The sequence below is a fragment of the Prunus persica genome, chromosome G8 (genome assembly GCF_000346465.2).
Source record: "Prunus persica cultivar Lovell chromosome G8, Prunus_persica_NCBIv2, whole genome shotgun sequence".
NCBI lineage: Eukaryota > Viridiplantae > Streptophyta > Magnoliopsida > Rosales > Rosaceae > Prunus > Prunus persica.
This window is the reverse complement of record NC_034016.1, coordinates 10,171,881-10,193,899: the sequence shown is the minus strand read 5'-3', so window position 1 is coordinate 10,193,899 and position 22,019 is coordinate 10,171,881. Positions and strand designations below refer to the sequence as shown.

The 22,019-nt window shown below is 35.4% G+C and overlaps 1 protein-coding gene across 10 annotated transcripts; it reads right to left on the bottom strand.

The window, feature by feature from the left end:
- LOC18768243 (MADS-box protein JOINTLESS) lies at nucleotides 13,342-20,695 on the bottom strand. 10 transcript variants are annotated; one of them, XM_007199178.2, is made up of 9 exons: nucleotides 20,467-20,695; nucleotides 19,455-19,663; nucleotides 18,280-18,358; nucleotides 15,370-15,449; nucleotides 15,181-15,280; nucleotides 15,045-15,086; nucleotides 14,341-14,385; nucleotides 14,081-14,205; nucleotides 13,342-13,754 (listed from the first exon to the last, which is right to left on the bottom strand). In XM_007199178.2, exons 2-9 carry the CDS (start codon nucleotides 19,634-19,636, stop codon nucleotides 13,730-13,732), a joined length of 678 nt encoding a protein of 225 aa, XP_007199240.2. In that variant the 5' UTR covers nucleotides 19,637-19,663; nucleotides 20,467-20,695; the 3' UTR covers nucleotides 13,342-13,729. The 10 variants fall into 10 exon arrangements, with proteins under 10 accessions (XP_007199240.2, XP_020409384.1, XP_020409383.1 ...); XM_020553795.1 differs by having other exon boundaries at nucleotides 15,370-15,431; XM_020553794.1 differs by having other exon boundaries at nucleotides 14,347-14,385; nucleotides 20,467-20,691.

The window sequence follows — 22,019 nt, the reverse complement described above, 5'->3', positions numbered from 1 at the left end:
CCCTGAGAAGCGAACTTTCCTTCGACAGCGAGTGGAGGCCAGGCTTGCATCTCTTTTGATGGAAAGCAAGGAGTATTCAGAAGCACTAAGTGTCCTATCAGGCTTGATCAAGGAAGTGAGAAGGCTAGTTGACAAGCTTCTTCTTGTGGACATATATTTGATGCGAGTAAGCTCAATTTCTCTTTGAGAAAACATCCAAATTATTATCTTTGAGACATGAGAGACTGAGAGAGGAAGAACTTGGAACCTTAAATGTAAACCGAAAATGAATGAAAGCGACAAATTTATAGAATAAATTTTTAAAACCAACGGCGGTCCTTACAAACAAACCGCCGTTTAAATTGTAAAATCAACGTCGGTATGATCGACGTATATTACAGAAATCCACGTCGGTAAATTAATAAAAACGACGTGTTAAATAATATACCATGACGCGAGTTATTACTTATGTACTTTAATTTTTGAGTTTACTACGACGGTACCTACAAACTACTGTCGTATTTATTTACCACGTCCGAAGTTAAATGTACCGTCGTATTTTGTAATTTATACGTCGTAGTTATATGTAACCGCCATATTATTTTTTTGAAATGGTTTTATATGTAAGCAACTTTTCGTCTACTTGACTTACACATTTGTTGTTTTTATATTCTTATTTTATTTAAATCTGTCATCCAAAAAAGAAACTTTACATATTGCAGAATATTAATTTCCTTCGTTTTAAATTTCCTCCGGAAAAAAAACTCTATTTATAACGCACTGTAATTGAAAAATAAACTGAAAGGTCACGGGAAAAAAAATTCTATTCATAATTTAAAAATTAAAATCCACGTCGGTTATATTAAACCTAACGACGTTAAATGAAATGATTCCACGTCGAATGAAAAATATTGCGTCGTTTTAGTTAAAAACGACGTAGTTAAATGTAACCGCCGTATTATTTTTTTGAAATGGTTTTATATGTAAGCAACTTTTCGACTTACACATGCACTGTTTCCAAACCCGATTAAAAATTTCAATCTCCCAGAGAAACCTTTTCGTCTTTTTTCCTTGTCAGAGCATTGTCAGAGTTTCTCATCGTCTTCCTCTCGTCTTCTTCGTCGTCTCTGAACTTAAACATCGATCATCTTCCTCTTGCTTTCATTGCACGCAAAAGGTAAGCTTTCATTTTCACTATTTTGGTTACTGTTTTGCATGCTCATACGTTTTTTGTTTGAAAAATCTTTTTACCTTTTTTCTGGCCAAAATCATTTTACTTCTTTCCAAGTTTGATAAAATATACAGACAAAGAGAGAAAGTTTCCAACTTTGAAGACAACTACATCAACTAAATAAGACGACGGTAGACCACGACGGTTCGTCAGTTGTTCTAGCGTCGTCTGAAAATTGACAAAGTTGTTTTTAAAATAATAGTCTTTTTTTATATGCTTGTTTAATTGCAGGTTTGATTTCGCTGAACAATGGTTTTTGTTTTTCCCTTATTTGATAAAATATAAAGAAAAAGAAACTAGGGTTGGTATCTAATATAGACGATAAAATATAAATAATAGTTTACCACGACGGTGTATTACTATTGACGTCGTGTGAACATATATACCACGACGTTATATAAATAATGGTTTTAAACATTTATTACGTCTGAGATTACATATATACCACGACGTTATATAAATAATGGTTTTAAACATTTATTACGTCTGAGATTATTTCATTGCGTCGTCTAAAATCATATCATACGTCGTATTTTTTTAATACCGTCGTTTGTGTTCTTAATGTTTTCCTGAAATATTTTCACTTGCAGTTTTGTCTGTTAAAATGGTTTCTCAACAACAAACTAAGGATTCTGGCTCCAAGAAGCTTGGAATGGTAGCTCCTCAAGATAAGTCTTCGAAGGAGATGAAGTCTTCGAAGAAGATGAAGTTTGCTTCATCATCTGCTGAGACAGAACAAACCAGCCAGACAACAATCTCAGATGATTCAAAGACTGGTCGAGGTATGAGCACAATGCCTCGTGTTGTGAAGAGAAAGCTTCAGAAACTGAGGCCAATTGTTGAGTACAATAAAAGGGGGAAAGGTGTTGGCCAAGCACATATTGAGATGCAGTCGTATATTGGTGTGTTGGCACGCTCCAGGATCCCACTTGTGGACAAGAAATGGTCCCAAATCCCCAAGGATATAAAGGAGCAGATTTGGGAAGCAGTTGACATGGCTTTTGTCGTAGGCCAAGGGGGCAAGACCTCTGTTTTAGCTTCTGCTTCCAAGAAATGGAAGGATTTCAAGTCTACACTAACGAGGCATTATATCCTTCCATACACCAATGACAGGGAGAAATTAAGCCAACCCCCTGAAACATATAAATTCATAGAGAAAGCACAATGGGATGCCTTTGTAGCTTCAAGGCTATCCAAAGATTTTGAGTCTGTGCATTCTCAACATGCACAGATTAGGGAGAAACTCGAGTACAATCATCGATTGTCTCGAAAAGGATATGCTGGATTGGAGGATCAATTGGAGGAAACCATGCCTGGGGTAGAAATTGATCGATCTACCTTATGGAAGAGAGCTAGACAGGACAAACATGGTAACATCCCTGATCCAAAGGTGGCAGAGAAAGCAAAATTAATTGTAAGCCTACTATCACTCTGTTTTAAATTTTTATTAAACTGTGAATTATTCTTATTACGTCGTATGTTATATTTTTCGTCGTGTGAATGATATTACCACGTCGAAAAGTTTTTAAAAACGTCGTTAAAGGTCTAAATAGGAATCACTACTATGTTTTCTGTAATTACAGCATAAGACGTCGGTGGTTCATTTTCGCGTCGTGTGAATGATATTACCACGTCGAAAATTTTTTAAAAACGTCGTTAACGGTCTAAATAGGAATCACTACTCTGTTATCTTTAATTATAGCATAAGACGTCGGTTGTTTATTCATTTCGTCGTTTTAAATAAATAACCACGTCGGTATAACTACCGTCGTGATAAGTTATAATAACGTCGGTTTATACGTTATTGCGTCGTGTGAAATTATATAATACGTCGTTTGTACATAAATAACCGTCGTGTGTTTTTTTGTTTATCTTTTTTTAGGATGAATTGCAGAAACAAGTCTCGGAAGGCAAAGTCAGAGTAGATGGCAGCAATGATGTGCTGACCATGGCTTTGGGCCCCGAGCATCCAGGCAGACTGAGGGGAGTTGGTGCTGGTGTTTCCCCAAGGCAATATTTCAATTTGCCCAAACCACAGAGGGTGAGCTTTGACGACCGTTTGAAGGACAGTTTAAGAGTTCTCCTTCAAGAAGAGACTAAAAAGATGGAGGCTAAGGCAAGGGAAGAGGCCTTAAGGATGGAGGCTAGGACAAAACAATTGGTAGAGGCTGAGAGGGAGCATTTCCTGAGTCAGCTTTCCCAATTAATTCCCAATTTTGATCCAAGCATGCTTAAACCAAGAATTAGCCAAAGCCCCAAAAATCCAATGTCTGACAAAGCTAGCTGCTCTGGAGGTGATGTGAGATCCCTACATTTGGAGGATGATACTGCCAAAATGGGGAAACATCAGCCAGATGAAGAGAAGGAAGAAGAAAAAAGAGATGAAGAGAAGGAAGAAGAAAAGGAGAAAGAAGATGAAGAAAAGCATGACGACAAGGTATGTTCACATAACTTTGCCTTTTTTATTTGTTTTTCAAAATTTCAGACGTCGATATTTTTATTTAATCCGTCGTTTGTTTAAAACTTAGACGGCGGAATTTTTTTAAGACGTAATAAAATATTTAAACGACGGTTTTTGCACCGTCGTTTAAATGGTTTCAGACGACGCTTTATTCATAAAACCGTCGTCTTTATTGAATTACCACGACAGTTTTTTCACCGTCGTTTAAATACTTTTAAGACGACGTTTTATTACTTAAACCGTCGTCTTTATTGAATTACCACGTCATTTTTTTTATTTCTTTAAACAGGTTATTGAAGTTGGTGCTTATTCAAATATGGAGGCGCCATCTTCTTTAAAAACCCTTTGTCGTTTTGTGGAAACGACACTCCTGCCTGAGGATAAGACACTCCAATTTACAATTGATAAGGAGGTGTTTGGTGGTGAGCGCGATACCTTCCTCCTGCCTGAAGATATTACACAATTTGCAGGCATGGAAGAAATTGGAGCTACTGTATTGGCTGTATATATGAGGTTTGTACTTCTAAAATAATACCTCGTTGGTTTATATATTGCGTCGTCTTAACTAACTAACCACGTCGTCTTAACTAACTACCGTCGTGATAAATATATTATAACGTCCTCATCTATTTCAGTACGTCGTGTGAAATATTATAATACGTCGTTTTTTTATACATAACCGTCGTGTTTGTTTGTGCTGACTTGTTTATATTATTTTATGTATTTAGGTACTTACACGATGTTTTGAAACAAGCCAATATGTGCAGCATGGTTGGCTTTATCGACCCTGCTACAGTTAGTGCCAACTCTGGCACAATAACTGCAAGATCACGACTTGTAGCAGCTCGACTTCAGAAGACAGACGGTGAACAGATTTTCATGATGCCTTACAATCCAGGGTTAGTCTCCTTAGGATTTTGTTTTTAAGATTTTCAATAAATGACAGCTTATAAACTAACCACGTCGGTGTTTTATTTTATTTAGTCGTTTGAAACTACTAACCACGTCGGTATTTATTTATCATCGTGATAAATATATAATGTCGTCGTTAGCTACTTTACTTCGTCGTGTGAAATACTATAATACGTCGTTTTTGTAAATAACCGTCGTTTTTATATTAATTTTGTGCAGCCGTCATTGGATCCTGCTGATTGTAAGAGCAAAGAAGGAGACCGTCTATTTTCTGGATCCTCTGCCAGGTCATCGTGTGGTCGACGAAGAGGCGAAAAACATCGTGAACAGTGCTTTAAAAATATATAATACCCACATAGGCCGAGCAGGACGTAAAAATGTAATTTGGAAAACTCTCTCAGGCACACCAAAGCAGCCCAGCAATGTCGAATGCGGGTATTATGTGATGCGCTTCATGAGGGACATCATCATGGATCCTTCCTTGGGGTTTGAGAATAAGGTAAGAAGAAATTACCTTCATACATTTCACGTCGTTTTTTGTATTATCAACGACGGTCATGTAAAATTAACGTCGTTGAATGGATATACTACGTCGGTTATGAAAAATATCGTCGTCTGTGATTGAATTTCTTTTTATTTATAAACCCTAATAGTCATTGTTTATGCAGTATGCCAAGGGAAACCAGGAAGCTTCATACCCCCAAGAAGCCATTGATGAAGTCCGGAATGAATGGGCAGAGTTTGTTTTCCAAATTATTAAACAGGGCAATTATTGAACACTTGATATTTATGTATAATGTACGAATTTTCTCTATAATATGTAATGTAAAAATTTGTTGAGGTTTTCTTAAATTAAAAAAAAAACAAACATACAAATTGCTTAACCGACGTGTAATACTTTTCCAACGACCTAATAAAGTCACAAACCGTCGTATTTTGTTGTTTCGTGTTTTAAACAATTACGACGTAAAAATATAGTTAGACGACGTTCTTTGAACAATTGAGTCGTTTATGGTTTACAACATCTTCAATTTCTTAAGGGTTCAGGGTATCATCGACGACGTTTATGTAACGACAACGGTTAAGTCGTTGATATATATATTTTACGTCGTATAGTTAAATAGCCGCCATGGTTTCTCATTTTAACGACGTCATTTTAACGACTTAGTAGTCTATTACAATTTACAACGTCTACAATTTATTAACACCGACGTGGTTTGTTGTATGGTAAGAATATTTTATTATTTTTATATCAAAATATTCAAAATAAATATAAAATAAATCAGAAAATTGAAAAGTCAACTCCTATGAAGTCATTGATATATTTTCTTCCACATAAACCTTGAAAAAATTCATTTTGAATAACAAAAATTTAAAATGACCATCCAAAACAAAATTGTTTTGATGAGTCATAAAATCACTTCTAGTTTAATGGTTTAGGGTTTAGAGTCTAGGGTTTAGAGATTAGTGTTGTTATTTATTGGGGTTTATTTTTAAAGTATAATTTTTGGGTAGTCTAGGGTATATGTTAGGCTTTAAAACCATAAAACCTTTTATAAACTTAATTTTTTAAATTGTATAATTTAATTTTATGGGTTTAGTGTATTAATTTTTAACGACGGTGGTTGGGTCGTGGAATACATATTTTACGTCGTACAGTAAAACATACGACATGGTTTACGCTTTAAACGACGTTATTTTAATATGTAAGTCGGTTTATATAATTTACAACGTCTTTAATTTCTTAACACCGACGTGGTTTTTCAGTCGTCGTTATATAAAAAATTCAAAATAAATTTAAAATTAATCCGAAAAATGAACGGCCTTACGTTCTTAATCCGAAAAATGAAGTTTCCGTCGTGGAATATTAAATTTACGTCGGTACTTGTAGAACTTTCGCCTTGGTTTTTCTTTCGACGTTTTATAACGCGCGCGCTCTAAAAATTTTCGCGCGACCTAAATTTTTTTAGATTTGGCTCTTAGTCTTATACTTTGATCCCTGAAACCTAAAATTTCAGATTTCACGCGACATAACAATTCGCTCTCTCACTTCTGCTCTAATTAAAAGTTGCACTCTCCAGGCTCGTCGAATCTGTGAGCTCGTCCAACCTGTAAGTACAAACCCTATCTTCCCCTTGTAAATTCATTGAATGATATTAGGTTGTTTTGTTAAAGGGTTTTAGGTATATGCTTTGCGATCTGTTAATAATGTGCTTATAGGTATGGGTTCATGGATTTTCTGTTTAATGGGTTCATGACAAGATCAAATAAAGGTGTACTTTTGCTGGAAATCAACACAAAAAGACACATCACCAACTTCCAAATGATTTCCAGCAAAAGGACACCTTTATTTGATCTTGTCATTTTCCGCTCTGGAGAAGGTGCAAAGTGCACCAATGCTTATAGGTATGGGTTCATGGATTTTCTGTTTAATGGGTTCATGGATTACATTATCTGTTATGTTGAATTGGGAATGGATTTAATTTTGTCGTATCTTTTAATCACCCTATGTTATGTTGAATTGGGAATGGATTTATTGTTTTCATGCTTGGTTTCATGTATATGTTGGTTTCTTGCTTGGTTTCATATATATGTTGTGTTCTTAATGGGTTTTGTGTTCTTGAAAATAAACTGAGACACGACGAATTTTAAGGCGTACGACGACGATTACACGACGGTGTTTTTAAACTACCGTCGTTGTATTACTTATACACGACGGTTTTTTCATAAACCGTCGTTTGTATTACGTATAATAGACGACGTCTGTTGAAAATCCGTCGTCTATATATGCCAAATACGTCTGTTTTTGATTAAAACCCGTCGTCTCTGTTGTTTATTACTTGCGATTAGATCATTGTATAATCTGCTATAGTGATGGTCATTGCCTGTATTTTCACTTTATTATAGATAATAGGTTATAGTGTCGGAGATGGATAAGTCATGGATGCACTCGGATAGAAGATCGAAGGCATATGAGTTTGGGGTGGAAGCATTTTTGAACTTTGCTGTAGAAAATCTTCTAACTACAACACATATCCGTTGTCCATGTGTTAAATGTGTTAATTTGAAGTTGTTTGGGGTTGGAATTATAAGGGATCACTTATACTTTAATGGAATTGACCAAAGCTATAAGAATTGGACATTTCACGGAGAACCTTGGGAAGCAACTACTAATGCTAGCAGAAATGTTGAAGAAGATGATGGCCATAGTAGGTACAGTTTTGTGTCTGAAGAAATTGATATGGATGATAATGATTTTGGTGATTTTGGTTCGGATCCGTATGAGTTTGCCAATGTGATTGGGGATGGAGATCAACCAGTGTACCCTGGTTGTAGAAAGTACACGAAGTTATCGGCATTAGTGAAGTTGTATAATTTGAAGGCAAAACATGGGATGAGTGATGTCTGTTTTACAGAATTATTGATACTTCAAGGCGATTTGCTTCCAGAAGGAAATACAATACCAACCTCCATGTATGAGGCTAAAAAGACTTTGTGTGCATTGGGGCTGAGTTATGAGAAAATGCACGCATGCCCCAATGATTGCATCTTGTATAGGAAGGAGTATGAGGATTCAACTAATTGTCCTACTTGTGGTATCTCAAGGTGGAAGGAAGGCAAAGATGCAATCTTGAAAGAGGGTGTGCCAGCGAAGGTGGTGTGGTATTTTCCCCCAATTCCAAGGTTTAAAAGGATGTTTCAATCACATGAGACAGCTAAGAGTTTGACTTGGTGGCATGTTGCTAGAAAATCAATTGACGGTCAGATGTCTCATCCGGCGGATTCCCCGTCTTGGAAACTTCTTGATGATAAATGGCCTGAGTTTGGTAATGAGCCGAGAAACTTGAGATTGGCTCTTTCATCTGATGGATTCAATCCCCACAGTTCTCTAAGTAGCAGATATAGTTGTTGGCCGGTTATCTTAGTTACATATAATCTCCCTCCATGGCTGTGCATGAAACGAAAGTTCATGATGTTAACCTTATTGATTTCCGGTCCTAAACAACCCGGAAATGATATAGACGTCTACTTGGAGCCTTTGATTGATGATTTAAAATCCTTGTGGGTTGGGATTAGAGGAGTGTATGATGCACATAATGGAGAATACTTTACACTCAGAGCTGCATTAATGTGGACAATTAATGATTTCCCCGCCTATGGAAACTTATCTGGTTGTGTTGTTAAAGGATATAAAGCTTGTCCAATATGCGGCGATGATACACCTAGTCACAGGTTGAAAAATGGCCACAAAATTTGTTACATTGGGCATAGAAAATGGTTACCAATCAATCATCCATATAGGAGGCAACGTGCAGCTTTTAATGGGAAACCTGAATATGGCATACCTCCAGAGCCATTAACCGGAGAAGAAGTGCTGCATATGGTTGAAAATGGTGACAGAGTTTGTTGGAAGAAGAAATCAATATTCTTTGATCTCGAGTATTGGAAATACCTTCCTGTGAGGCATGCCCTAGATGTTATGCACATTGAGAAGAATGTTTGCGATAGTATCATTGGTACATTGCTGGAGATCCCTGGAAAAAATAAAGATGGGATTGCTGCTCGATTAGATTTATTGAACATGGGGGTCAAAACTGATTTGCAACCCGAGTATGGAGAAAGACGTACTCGTTTGCCTCCTGGGCCTTGGAATTTGTCAAGAGCAGAGAAGAGAGAGGTTTGCAATTCTTTCTATGGTATGAAGGTCCCTGAAGGTTATTCTTCAAATATTAAAAATCTTGTATCTGTACAAGATTCAAGACTTCTTGGCCTTAAATCACATGATTGTCATACCTTAATGCAACAATTGCTCCCTGTGGCAATTCGTTCTGTTTTGGAGAAGCCTGCAAGGTATGCAATAACTCGTTTGTGCTTCTTCTTCAATGCTATATGTGCAAAGACTGTTGATGTTTCCAAGCTAGATAAGTTGGAAGAAGATGTAGTAGTTACTCTGTGTTTGCTTGAGAAGTACTTTCCCCCTTCATTCTTTGATATCATGGTTCATCTAGTAGTACATCTTGTCAGAGAAGTTCGTCTATGTGGGCCAGTATATTTTAGGTGGATGTATCCGTTTGAAAGATATATGAAAGTGCTGAAGGGGTATGTTCAGAATCGTACTCGTCCCGAAGGTTGCATTGCTGAGCGGTATATAGCTGAAGAAGCGGTAGAGTTTTGTACTCAGCATTTATCTGATGTTAGTACAGTTGGAGTGCCTTCAAGCCAAAAGATGGGAGTTTCAAAGCCATTATCAGGTTGCACAGTGAGCGTAGTTGATCAGGACCTGTTGAATCAAGCACATCTATATGTCTTGGAGAATACGGAGGAAGTCCTACCTTATATCGAGTACGTATGAGTTTTATTCTTTAAGTTTCCATTTAAAATTATTTCTTATGTTTATCTTATATATTTGGGACCGTAATGCTTGAATTTTTCGTGTCATGTAGGCAACATATGATCCACATCAAGACTGCTTATCCAAAATTTAGAAAGAGAACAAAGTGGCTGCAGGATAAGCACAATAGCACTTTCATTCAATGGCTACGCTTCAAGGTATATGTTGTTGAATAACGTATTTCTCTTTTAATTTTCTTCTTATTTATATGTTAGGATGAATTAAGATATGATTAATTTGCAGGTTCAAAGTGAACTTGAGGAAGACAATCATGGCGTATCAGAAAATTTAAGGTGGCTAGCAGCTGGTCCAAACATGTCAGTGCCATTATATAGGAGCTATCTTATTAAAGGTATTAAATTCAATATCAAGGCACAAGATGATGTGCGGACAACTCAAAATAGTGGAGTTTATTTACTTGCACATACCATGCAAGTTGCTAGTGCCAAGGATAAAAACCCAATTCTCTCAAATATGGGTTTCTATGGTGTCATTCAAGAAATTTGGGACCTTGACTACCAAAAGTTTACAATCCCAGTCTTTAGGTGTGATTGGATAGATAGTTCTGGTCTTGTAGTCGACGAACTTGGATTTACCCTTGTAGATTTGAGTAAAATTGGACATAGGAATGACCAATTTGTTTTGGCTTCTCAAGTCAAACAAATATTTTTTGTTGACGACCCGATGCATCGTGGTTGGTCGGTAGTGTTATCAATGCCTAGTAGAGAATATAATGATGTTATTGGTGATGAAGTATTAGGTGATGTGATAATTGAGTGTGAGCCATTTACTAGAGGGATGCCAAATGTTGACACATTTGATGAACTGGTAGGTGAGTTAGGCGGTCAAAATATTCGAGATGGGTGTGAAGATATATGGATTGAATGATGCTTATGTAATTGGCAGTGTATGACATTAATTTTGTAATATATTGTAATGTGATTTCTTCACTTTCTACGTTCAAATAAAACACGACGTTATTGTGAATCAGTTATTCAGCATATTTACCGACGTCTTAAAGCAACGTAACAATGAAGAACCACGACGCTATTGTGAAGCAATTATTCAGGATATCACGTCGGTGAAGGATAAAGAACCGCCATGTAATTCAAAATAACACGACTCCAATCCCATAATACCGACGTCTAAAAAACGAGATATGTAATCTGAACGTTAAAAAATACGACGTCATCATACATTTTCCACGTCGCAAGTTCTTTTATAAACGAAGAGGAACGAAATTAATTCCGACGGAAATTCATTATAACCGCCGTCTAATAACAATTAAACGACGTTATTTGTAATACGGCTCCCATCATAATCTACGCCGTCTATATGTTCTGTAATACGGCTCTCATTTATTTGGAACCGACGTTGTTTAGACGTTCAACGTCGTCTATATTATTAAGTGCGTCGTGAGTAATGAATACATATAAATACAACGTCGACTATATAAATGTATACGTCGTAAATAATGACACTGACAACTATTTCCACGTCATCTTTTTTAGATAAAATCGAAGTGGAAAATTTATTTCACGACGGTTTTTTGTAAATAAGAGACGTTGTAGAACTTTAGCAGACTAAACACGTCTGTTTTTATTGTTTTCCGACGTTGTTGTATTTAACAACGTCTAATATTTATGGTCGTTGTTTGTTTCTGAAAATAGGACGTATAAATTTTTTAATACGACTCTCATATATTTGTAACTGACGTTGTTTAGTTTTTCAACGTCTACTATAGAAACACATACGTCGTAAATAATGACACTGACAACTATTTCCACGTCATCTTTTATCAAAAAATCGAAGTGGAAAATTAATTGTACGACGGTTGTGTTTATATGTGCGACGTAGTAGGTATCAATAACGTCGTCTTCTAATGTATTTAAAGACGTCATATTTTTTATTGTCGTGAAAATTATATTTAACGTCGGCGTATTTTTATTGTCGTCGTTGTATGTCTATCTTGCGGCCTTGTTCTCTTAATATGTGTCATATTTTCCCTTTTTAACGACGGTCTTTTTAGAGAATTGGTCGTCTATTATCATCATCGATTGCTTTTTTTAGATCTTTTTGCAGTACAAAGACGTCGTTTTGTATTTTTTGATGACGTTGTATTGTTTAACAACGACGGTTATTTAGCGTCGTGGTTTATGAGGGAAAAGATGACGGTGGATTCCACGACCATTGAAAAACCAAATACACGACGGTGATTTACCGTCGTCTTTTTGCTTTTTTGTAGTAGTTATGTTGTTAACTATTCACACTAAACCATTAATGAAGTAAAATCTTAAATTGAAAGATGAGATTTACATTGTTCGGCAAAAGATCATATGGCTTGTTTAGTATTCTATTTGAATTCAAAATTTTAAATTTAAAAACATAATTTGAGTCTAAAATCTAAAAAATTCGTTTGATAGTCCCAATTTTAAAAGTCCAAACTTAAAAATACCCAAACGCTTGAAAACAGAACAAATCAATTTTTTTAGATTTTTTTTTTCTAGAAATAGTTTTTAAATTACATACTAAACAAATTTTTGAATCTTAAGAAATGAATTTGAGAATCCTAAAACCTAAGTTTTTGAATTCCCTACTTGAATAGGATATCAAAAGTCCCAAAAATGACCCTTGTTTGGATAGCTCATACGTTTCGATCACTATGGTTATGGACATCATTCCATTTCAAGGGCCACAAAGTTAATGTTGATGGGCCTCTATGAGGTATACAAACATGCAAATAGGCCTCAACGGAAATGCTCTCTCTCTCTCTCTCTCTCTCTCTCTCTCTCTCTCTCTCTCTCTCTCTCTCTCTCTCTCAGATGGCAACGGGGCAAATTGGGGATGGGTATGTCATTCCCATCCCCATCCCCGTTAAGTTTTCTTTCCTCATTCCCGCCTTCATACTCGTAATTTTGAAATCGAGGATTTTCCATCTCCACCTTCATTAGGGAACGAATCCCCGCCCCCGCCCATTGCAAAAATATCAATAAAAAATGTAAGTTTAATAAGAAAAAAGTAACAAAAGTTCTGTTTTAGACTTACAATTTTTTGTCATTGAATTAAATATGTAATGTAATAATCTGTAACATAAAATTTGGTGAGAGTCATGGACAAAGTTAAATGCCATTTAGCAAGATATTCATATGAAAAATAAATAATATATATATATATATATATATATATTCTAAACAGGGCAGGTCCGGGTTGGAGATCAATGCCATTCCTGCCCCGCCCCAAAGATCATACCCAAAAATTTCGTCAAACCCATCCCATTCCCAATTTCTATTCCCATCCCTGCCCCGAAGTCCCACGAACCCTAACCCGTGGGTAATATTGCCATCCATTCTCTCTCTCTTACATTTATTTTATTAATTCTATAAAATATGACAACCTTCTTTTAGTACAGAAAATAAGCACATCTCTCTCTCTTACATTTATGTTATACTGTTGCTTAAACAAATTTTTCCAAGCGAAAATAGGGTTAACACCTTCCACTGTTTACATACTTTCAGTTATTACAGAAGTAGGGTAAAACTTAACTACATACATAGGCCTGGAAACTAACAATAATATTCAACTACTCATCTTTAGGCTAAATATCAAATTGTAAAAACAAATGACTTATATATGCGAGCTTATTATATATTCAAGGCTGTAAGCTTTGGTCTTGAATAAATATATATGTACTGCGACTTGTCTTCTTCAACAAGAGATAATTCAACTGATTTGCTCCTCATGAGCTTTCCATCGGTCATATCCCGTTAGGAAAAGCTTGCCTGCATGGTGTAAGAGAAAAGCTTTTATAGGCAAATAGAAGCATATATCTTTTCACCTAGAATCTGTTTGGCACTAGTTTTAAATCAGAAGGGCTAAAAGCACTTTCCGATAATCAAAACCGCTTCGGAGCTTCAAAGCACAAGCGGTAAGATTGACAAAGTAAACAAATATTCTTCGATGAGTTGAACTATTGTAGCCATTACATTAATGTAGTTAGAAATGTTTAGTACACTATTACATAAATAAGAATTAGAACCCAAATCTTGTCTTGGATTCTAAATTAACTTCAGAAATCTTCTACGAAAAGCGAGTGGAATAAACTAACCCCAACTTGAGAGAAGTGTCAGAGCTGTCGTGGTCTTGAGAAGGATATGAATGGATGAAATCGCCTATTGGCTCGGAGGATTGGCCTTGTTCAAGTTCAAGTGTTTGGACCTGTCGGTTTGCCATCTGTGCCAAGAAGACATTCATCATCACTAATTGGAAAAGAAAAAAACAAGAAGTAAACTTAAAGAAATTGAATCAAAGCCGTTCCTATCATCATCTAAGATCACTAGAAGCTCTCCAGGAGGGTCATAAAGTTACCATTACCTGCTTCAATCGCTTGTTTTCTTGCATCATTTGGGATCCCTGCGAATACAAGAGTACGGTGGAGGAGGAGAGAAATTATTAGGAAAGTTTACTCTTAGTGCCAACAAATGTTGCACCACACCGGAGGTACACATTATGTTGGTTTCCAATTTGTCTGAGTTTTTTTGTAAGAATTATTTTTTAATAGAGACGTATGAGATAGACGGTTTGAATTATCGAATTACAATGTAGAGTACATTAAACAAAACATCCATTTGAGGAATCCCGCAATTAAAACTTTATCTGTATCATATGTAAAGACATCCCTATTTGTCAATTTATTTTGTTAAAGTTTTAATTACGCCTCTATTATTGAAACAATTTTAATAAATACACTATCAAAATTACACATTATCTCCACTAGTATTTGTTAATTACACCTCTAAATCTCCCCCAAATCAGTATATCCAAATGAAATCCTAGTTATTTTCTCACCTTTTCTCACTTGTGTAATTGCTCTATGCCATGTATTTATAGATCTCAGCAACTTGTCTCAATATCATTGAAATATTTTGTACTTTTTTTATTATCATCATCTCATTATTTACAGCAAATGTATTGGAAAATCAGTGTTAATCATGCATGGAGATAGCCATAAATTCAAACTTTGGCGCAAAATTCCTTGAAAGGAAAAAAAAAAATAAGGTTTCATATCTGACCTTCCACTTAAGAGAGGTGATCTCCTTCAGAAAAAATTCACCCTGAATCACAAAATGTTTATATGCAAGGGTATGTTGAAGAATTTCTAAAAGCCACAAAAATTAACAAATCAACCAAACTGAGAGAAAAACAAACCTTTGCATCTCTAACACGCCTCAATCCTGATCCGAGCAGTTTCTCTAGTTCCTGCAACTCTTTCATGTTTAGTTCTTGGAGCTCTTCTCCCATTAGCTTCCTGTTGTAGGAGGCACCCCTTATTGTTGCCAGAGTGATGTACATTTAAATCCCAACTTATAAACAGTAATTATGGATGCCGTTGTATACCTTAGCTCATGTGTACTCTCCGCAATTTCCTTGCTCAATGCGGCGGAAGTACTGCTCTCAAGCTGAGACATACCAAAGGACTGCAGTTCAATGAATTTTTTTTTTTCTTCAGAAAAATAATTTCATATGAAAGATGTAGAAGCAGTCTGGAAAGTAAAAATACTACGTTTCCCTCTTGTAAATGGATCACCAAACTCAAAGATTTTTGGTGGATTTGGAAAATATGCACAGCGCAGAAATATAAAATGTGTTTAATGTGTAGAAGCATAACAACAAATTAAAGAAACAGCAGTAAAACCCTACATAGAGCTCCTATACTCAAGAAAACTCATTTCTACTTAAAACTTTCGATACAAATAATCTATATTTTTTCAACTCATACACTTCTTCACTCTCACAAATAACAAAAGCAAGCCTTGTTTAAAGGTCTTCTTTTAACCTAACCACTTAAACTCACTAACTTAGGGCTCGTTTGGGACTGCTCCTCTAGTAAGTACTTTTGCTCATAAAGATGTTGAAATTTTCAGAAGAAATTCCACTGAAGAAGCACTTGGGAGTGCTCACTGAAGAAGCACATAGCATGTGCTTCTCCATAAAGTACTTCTAAACTTTTATGCCAAACACTGTCAGAAGTGGTTTTCGTTGTCACAAAGCGCTTTTAGCTCTTCCAAAAGTACTCCCAAACAGAACTTTAGTTTAATACTAACTCATAAAAGAAACTCTTCATTGATCCCGCTAACTCATGCACTTATTAAATAAACTAGATTAATAATAGTTAAACTCTCCAAATGATAACTCTTCATATACTACGCATTAATCTTTGAAATTACTGCCAACAAAGATGAATTTTCATTCGTTGTTATCATCAGTAATTATTTCCACCTGTTTAGGCTAGAAGTACTATATTTTATTGAAGTTGTTTAGAAATTTTCATGTGATTAATCATTCTTTCTTTTATTTTTTGTTAGGGGAGAGAACGGATTCAAACTTCGGACATCTTCAAGGTTCTGTTTTGAGTCCAGTCACCTAATCTTGGTGAGCGAATGCTCCACGAATTACATGTTTTGCTTTCCCCTACTTGTGATTTGATTCCTCATTTGCTTCCCATTCCTACCCATATAATGCTAATTAAAGTTACTTGATAAAATAAGACTTTTAGGAAGCCATATCGTTGATCTTGTGACCCGCCGATGAGATGAAGGTGAGAGTTGATTGGTGGAAGCATCGATTTCATACTTTAACGAGTGAGTGGGGAAAACACTTGATTGTTTGTAATTGTTTCACTTTCTTCTTCTATAGTGATAATCTCGTAGCAATCAACCACGTAGTTGATATTGAGTAAACCTTGTAAACTCTTTTGTAGTTTACTTTTGTGTTTTTTGATCTCATTTATATTGTTTTGCACTTGTCATTTATAGGAGATCAATGACTCAGTTTCCTAACAACTGATATCAAAATTTCAGGCTTGAGTGGGAAAGATGAACTTAAAGGCTCTTAAGAGGAAAGTATTAAACAAGTTCGAGGGCAGATAATTTGTGCTATGGAGGTAGCTGATTGATGATTACCTAAAGCATAGGAAATTTCATCTCCTTTTTCTGGGAAAAGCATGAGAGTATGACAGTATAAGACTGGGAAGAGGTTGACGCTATGGCTTTTGGGGCTATTCTGTTAACTCTCACAAATGCGGTGAGGCTTCACGTTTTGTGCGTGAAGACAATTCTGCTGAATTGATGGAAGCTTTCTCTGAGATGTATTAGGGTTTAGGGTATTCACTGAGGATCTTCATATCATTCTAAGCGAAGAAATAAGACTTAAAGAAAACAAAAAAGAATAACCTAAAGCTGCACTCAATACATGATCGAGAGCTAGATCAATTGGCGGAAACTCAAGTTATCGGGCTAGATCAAAATCCAGAGGTCCATGTAAGGGAAGAAGTAAATCAATATCTGGTAAATGGTTCTATATGGTTGTTGTCACTGTGATCGGTCATATGAACTATAGGGCTTTCAAGAGTGAATCACAAGGAGCCAACTCCATTGGATTCATTGAGGGCACTATAAGTTTGAGTGTTGATAGCCCATTGGAATCTTGCATTTTTTTTATTGGGGAGCTTCATTTCATTCTTCACCACATCATGAAATCATGAAGAAACTTATGAAATGAAACTTTGGGAAGGTATATCTTGCTGATGATGAACCCTTGGACATTGTGGGAAGGGGTAATGTGCATATCAAGCTACCTACCAGTTCTATATGGACATTGCATGATGTTAGACATTTTAGGTTTGAAGAAGACATTTTATTTATGGGTCAGTTGGATAGTTAAGGATGTGTAATGACTTTCTCCCATAATTGTTGAAAAGCTTCGAAACGAGCTTTGGTTCCGGCTCATGGGAAGAAGTTAGGGACTCTTACATGACCTTGAACACCAAAAGTAATGTAGCAGTTGCTGAAAGCGTTGAGAATGCTGATTTGTGGCAGTGAAGTGGGTTTTGAGGTATCTGCTAGGCACTACTGACATGTCACTATCTTTCAGAGCTGGTGATGTCAAGTTTAAAGGAGGATGTTTGTTCCATGGATGGTATTACTACTTGGTTTTCAAGGTTATAAGTTGTCTTGTTAGAATCTTTGATTTACTACAAAATGACCACATTTACTCTTTGATTGTAATGATTTCAAAAGAAGAAAAAATCTAGTGAATGTGCATGAGAGTCGAAGGCCCTAGAAATCCTGCCATTTTCCGAAATGAAGGAATGATTTTAAATCGACAAATGTTTAAGTTTCGTTTTTGTTTTTTTATTTTATTTTTTATATATTAAATTATATAGAAAACATGTCATTTGGTCATCTAAGACAAAGAAAGACATTGCTAAAGAGAAGTAGTAATCGACAACATCATACATATATATACCTGCAGCTCAAGAGATGGTTGATTCAACTGGTCATAATTGGAAGAAAGCAAGCCATGCCTTTCAATTACTTGTTGCACGCTTTACACATGAAAAGAAAATCAAATTCAATTAGTCTGCATTTCAATGAAAACTTGCATATTTTATGTTTGTATTGTGTAATAAATTCTGTAATTTTATATTGTGATTGCATGTATATAGTAGTTTGATCGTTGGCACATTATTCAAGCTGTCACAATCTTAGCAAGTAATATAATTTCAAGAACTATTGTGATTATATATATAGGTCTGGTCTAGCTAGGTTTATATAATCATTATATAAGAACATAACTTAGGCTCGTTTGGGAGTTATTCTAGCTAGACCACAAAGCACTTCTATGGAGAATCACTTTGAGTGATTTTATGGAGAAGCACAAGAGAAGTGCTTCTCCTCGGAATCACTTAAAATCACTAAAAATTATTATATGGAGAAGCACATGAGACATGGGAGGTGTTTCCCCCCAGAAGTGATTCTGGCCCATCCAGAATCACTCCCAAACGAGCCCATCGTCTACTATGAGTTAAAGTTATTAAACATGATCTTAAGAGTTAAGACCAATGACAATGAAAATACTAAATGAATAAATCTGAGCATAGAATGTGTGGTCATATTAGAGACACAAGATTACAACACTAGTTGGAGAGCAGTGAATACAAAGATCATTTATATGATCTTACATATGGTTCCTACTTCAAATCCTTCTCTTGTTTGTAATCATCTTAATTTTATAGTTGCCTGTAGACCTTTGCGAAGTGTTTATTTAGATTAATAATTTTAGAAAGAATAAAAGTTTTAATTAAGTATTTGGTACTCCTTAATTGTCTTCTTTAATTAAACTGCTTCTATAGTAATTACTCCTCTAATTAAACCTTTTTTCTATTCATGGTGATGATTGGTTGAAAGATTAACGAAGATATATATTTTTTATTCATTGTCAGCAGAAACTATAATAACCAAGCTTATAGTACCTCGTACGTATTTAATTTTTATTTTATCATTCTCCCCATCAGCATCTCTTCCATATATACATATATGTACTTAGGATGTACTGTCTACAGATTAAAAAGAGAAAAATAATTATGTTAATTCTTTTGGTACTTTGAGTATATTTATATTAATTATGATAAAGAAAAATACCTGGAGCTGGTGTATTCAAAGAGCTTCCCAGTAGCTGAGAAGACTACAAGAGCAATCTCAGCATCACAGAGAGTAGAGAGCTCCTGGGCTTTCTTGAAAAGCCCTCTCCTCCTCTTCGAAAACGTCACCTGCCTCGCCGTTGTGTTGTCAATCTTCTTGATCTGGATTTTCCTCCTCGTCATTTAATTACAAGGAAAATGCAGAAACCCCTTCACATAAAATCACTTCATTATCAAACGGTCATACACAAACTATATATATATATATACACACACACATAGAGAGAGAGAGAGAGAGAGAGAGACTACATAATAAAATTAATGAAGTTTCAGATCCAACTAAATCTAGAGAGGGTCGATTATTCTGAGTAAATGTGGAATGAAAAAAGGGAAATTAAAGATACCCCATCATATAAATCAAACCATTTGAACAAAACTAGAAAGAGGAAGTGAGTTTCTGGACATATGGGAAAAATAAGAGAGAGAGAGAGAGAGAGAGAGAGAAGAAACAAAAGAACCAGAAATAAATAAAAAATCAAATAGTACTTACCTAAACCCAGAAATAGAAAGAAAAAACAAACAAATATACAAATAAATAAATAAATAAAATACTATTTAGAGCAAATCAAATCAATCAAAGCTTGAGGGATAATTGGTATTGTGGTGGAGACAGCGTCGTACTTCTGTAAATGGAAATCTACAGAGTGGGAAAAAATGGTATCTGGAGAGAGAAGAACAAAGATCATAGGTTTTCGGTAAGAGCAAAAAAAAGAACATAAAAAAGATTAAAGTGGTGTTAGAGCCAGCTTGCACCTTTCAAAACTAACCCTAGCTAGATTCAAAGAAGAAAATCTTAGAAAACCCAATAGGAAAACAGAAGGAGAAAAACAACCCTAGCAACTGATATGTATCTCTACCAATCCAATTAACTCATTGTGTCTGCAAATTCCAGTGAGATTCTCAGAAAACGTTTATATATTTTTGCTTCTGATTTCATTTCAAATATTCTTTACCTCTTTTCTTTACATACGTCGTATTTAGTGCCGTTGACACTTTCCCACAAGAGCCAGATAGAAAGAAAGTCACCAATGATCTATAGAGAGAGAGAGAGAGAGAGAGAGAGAGAGAGAGGAAGAGAGAGTGACCTAGTTCAAGAAAAGTTAAGATTCCTTTTGAGGCCAAACAAAAGGTTCTCTCATCTCTGCAATATCTATGTATCTCCCTCAGATGATATTTATTTACTTTTTCTTATTTTAAAAAGGTGAAGGGAATTTAATGGAAAATGGACGGTAGTGGACTGGCTGTGTCTGTGTGGTTGGTCTCTTGCCTAACTAATATAGCGAAATTATTATTTCGTTTGTTTTTATTTTATTTTTATTAGTTAATGTGGGTGAGGTTTGCTTTTCCGTACAGAGAGTCATGTCGTATGACAGAGCAAGAATGATGGCATGGTTGTACCCTCGTACCATGCCATGCTCTCTACCGTTCAAATTCTCGGGATGTGAAGAATTCACTGTTCACATCTTCAGCTACAAATTTAGTGTTTTTAATTGGGATATTAGCTAATGCTTAATTGATGGACATCATCTCAATCACTCAATCACTCAATGGAGGTAATGCAACGGAGAAATATAATGATATCTCAAGTCAATAACACACGATCATATAAAAAAATTAATTAAAACGAAGAATAATGTGTTATTAACTTGAAATATCACTACAATAATATTCCTATATATACATACACACACGTAAGTTTTTATTTGGTGGAGTGGAAAAGAGAACATACACATCAATTGAGGTGATTAGGGTCGTTTTCTTTTCTTACACATATTCTTTTCTCATTTTTGTCAAACTTCTTACAATATGTTTTGGGTCATTATGTAATTTTTATTAAGAGTTTATTGCATCAAAACCTTCCTAAATTTTACATCATTTCAAATTGGTACGTGAACTTATAAGACTCTACAAACTCATACACAAACTCATGAAAAACCTATACACATAATCAATGAAATAAATTCTTAATTAAACATGTGATTCAAACTATGTCACATTGTCCGACAAGAGGCCATAGTTTGGATTAACTTGTAAATTTTACCCCTATTGTTTGAGACATAATCTTATCCGAGCCAATTGACCATTAGCATGATGCCACATAGATAACACTTCAGCAAAGACCTCGCCACCTAGTCCCATCATACCTGACCAAGTTGATGATCGACCCGATGTTTTAACTCACTAGTTGCACCCTTTATGATCAAGTTAGCATAAACAACCGACCAAAACACTTGGCAAAACCAACATGAACCTTCTTTGGCGAGGCCCAACATTCCCTAGGCCAGTAAGCGATTGTTGTCACTTTTTAAAAGAGCTGCTTGCTTTGAAAATAATGAGTTGTAAAGTAAAGCAATTTCATGTTTGGTAAACAATATTTTTAAAGTGCTGTTAGTATAAAAAGCAATGTCGAAGCCATTTGGTAAATTTTAATATAAAACTGTTGTAACTATAAATAATGACTAAAATGGACATGATGTTGTTGGTAAATTTTAATATAAAACTATTG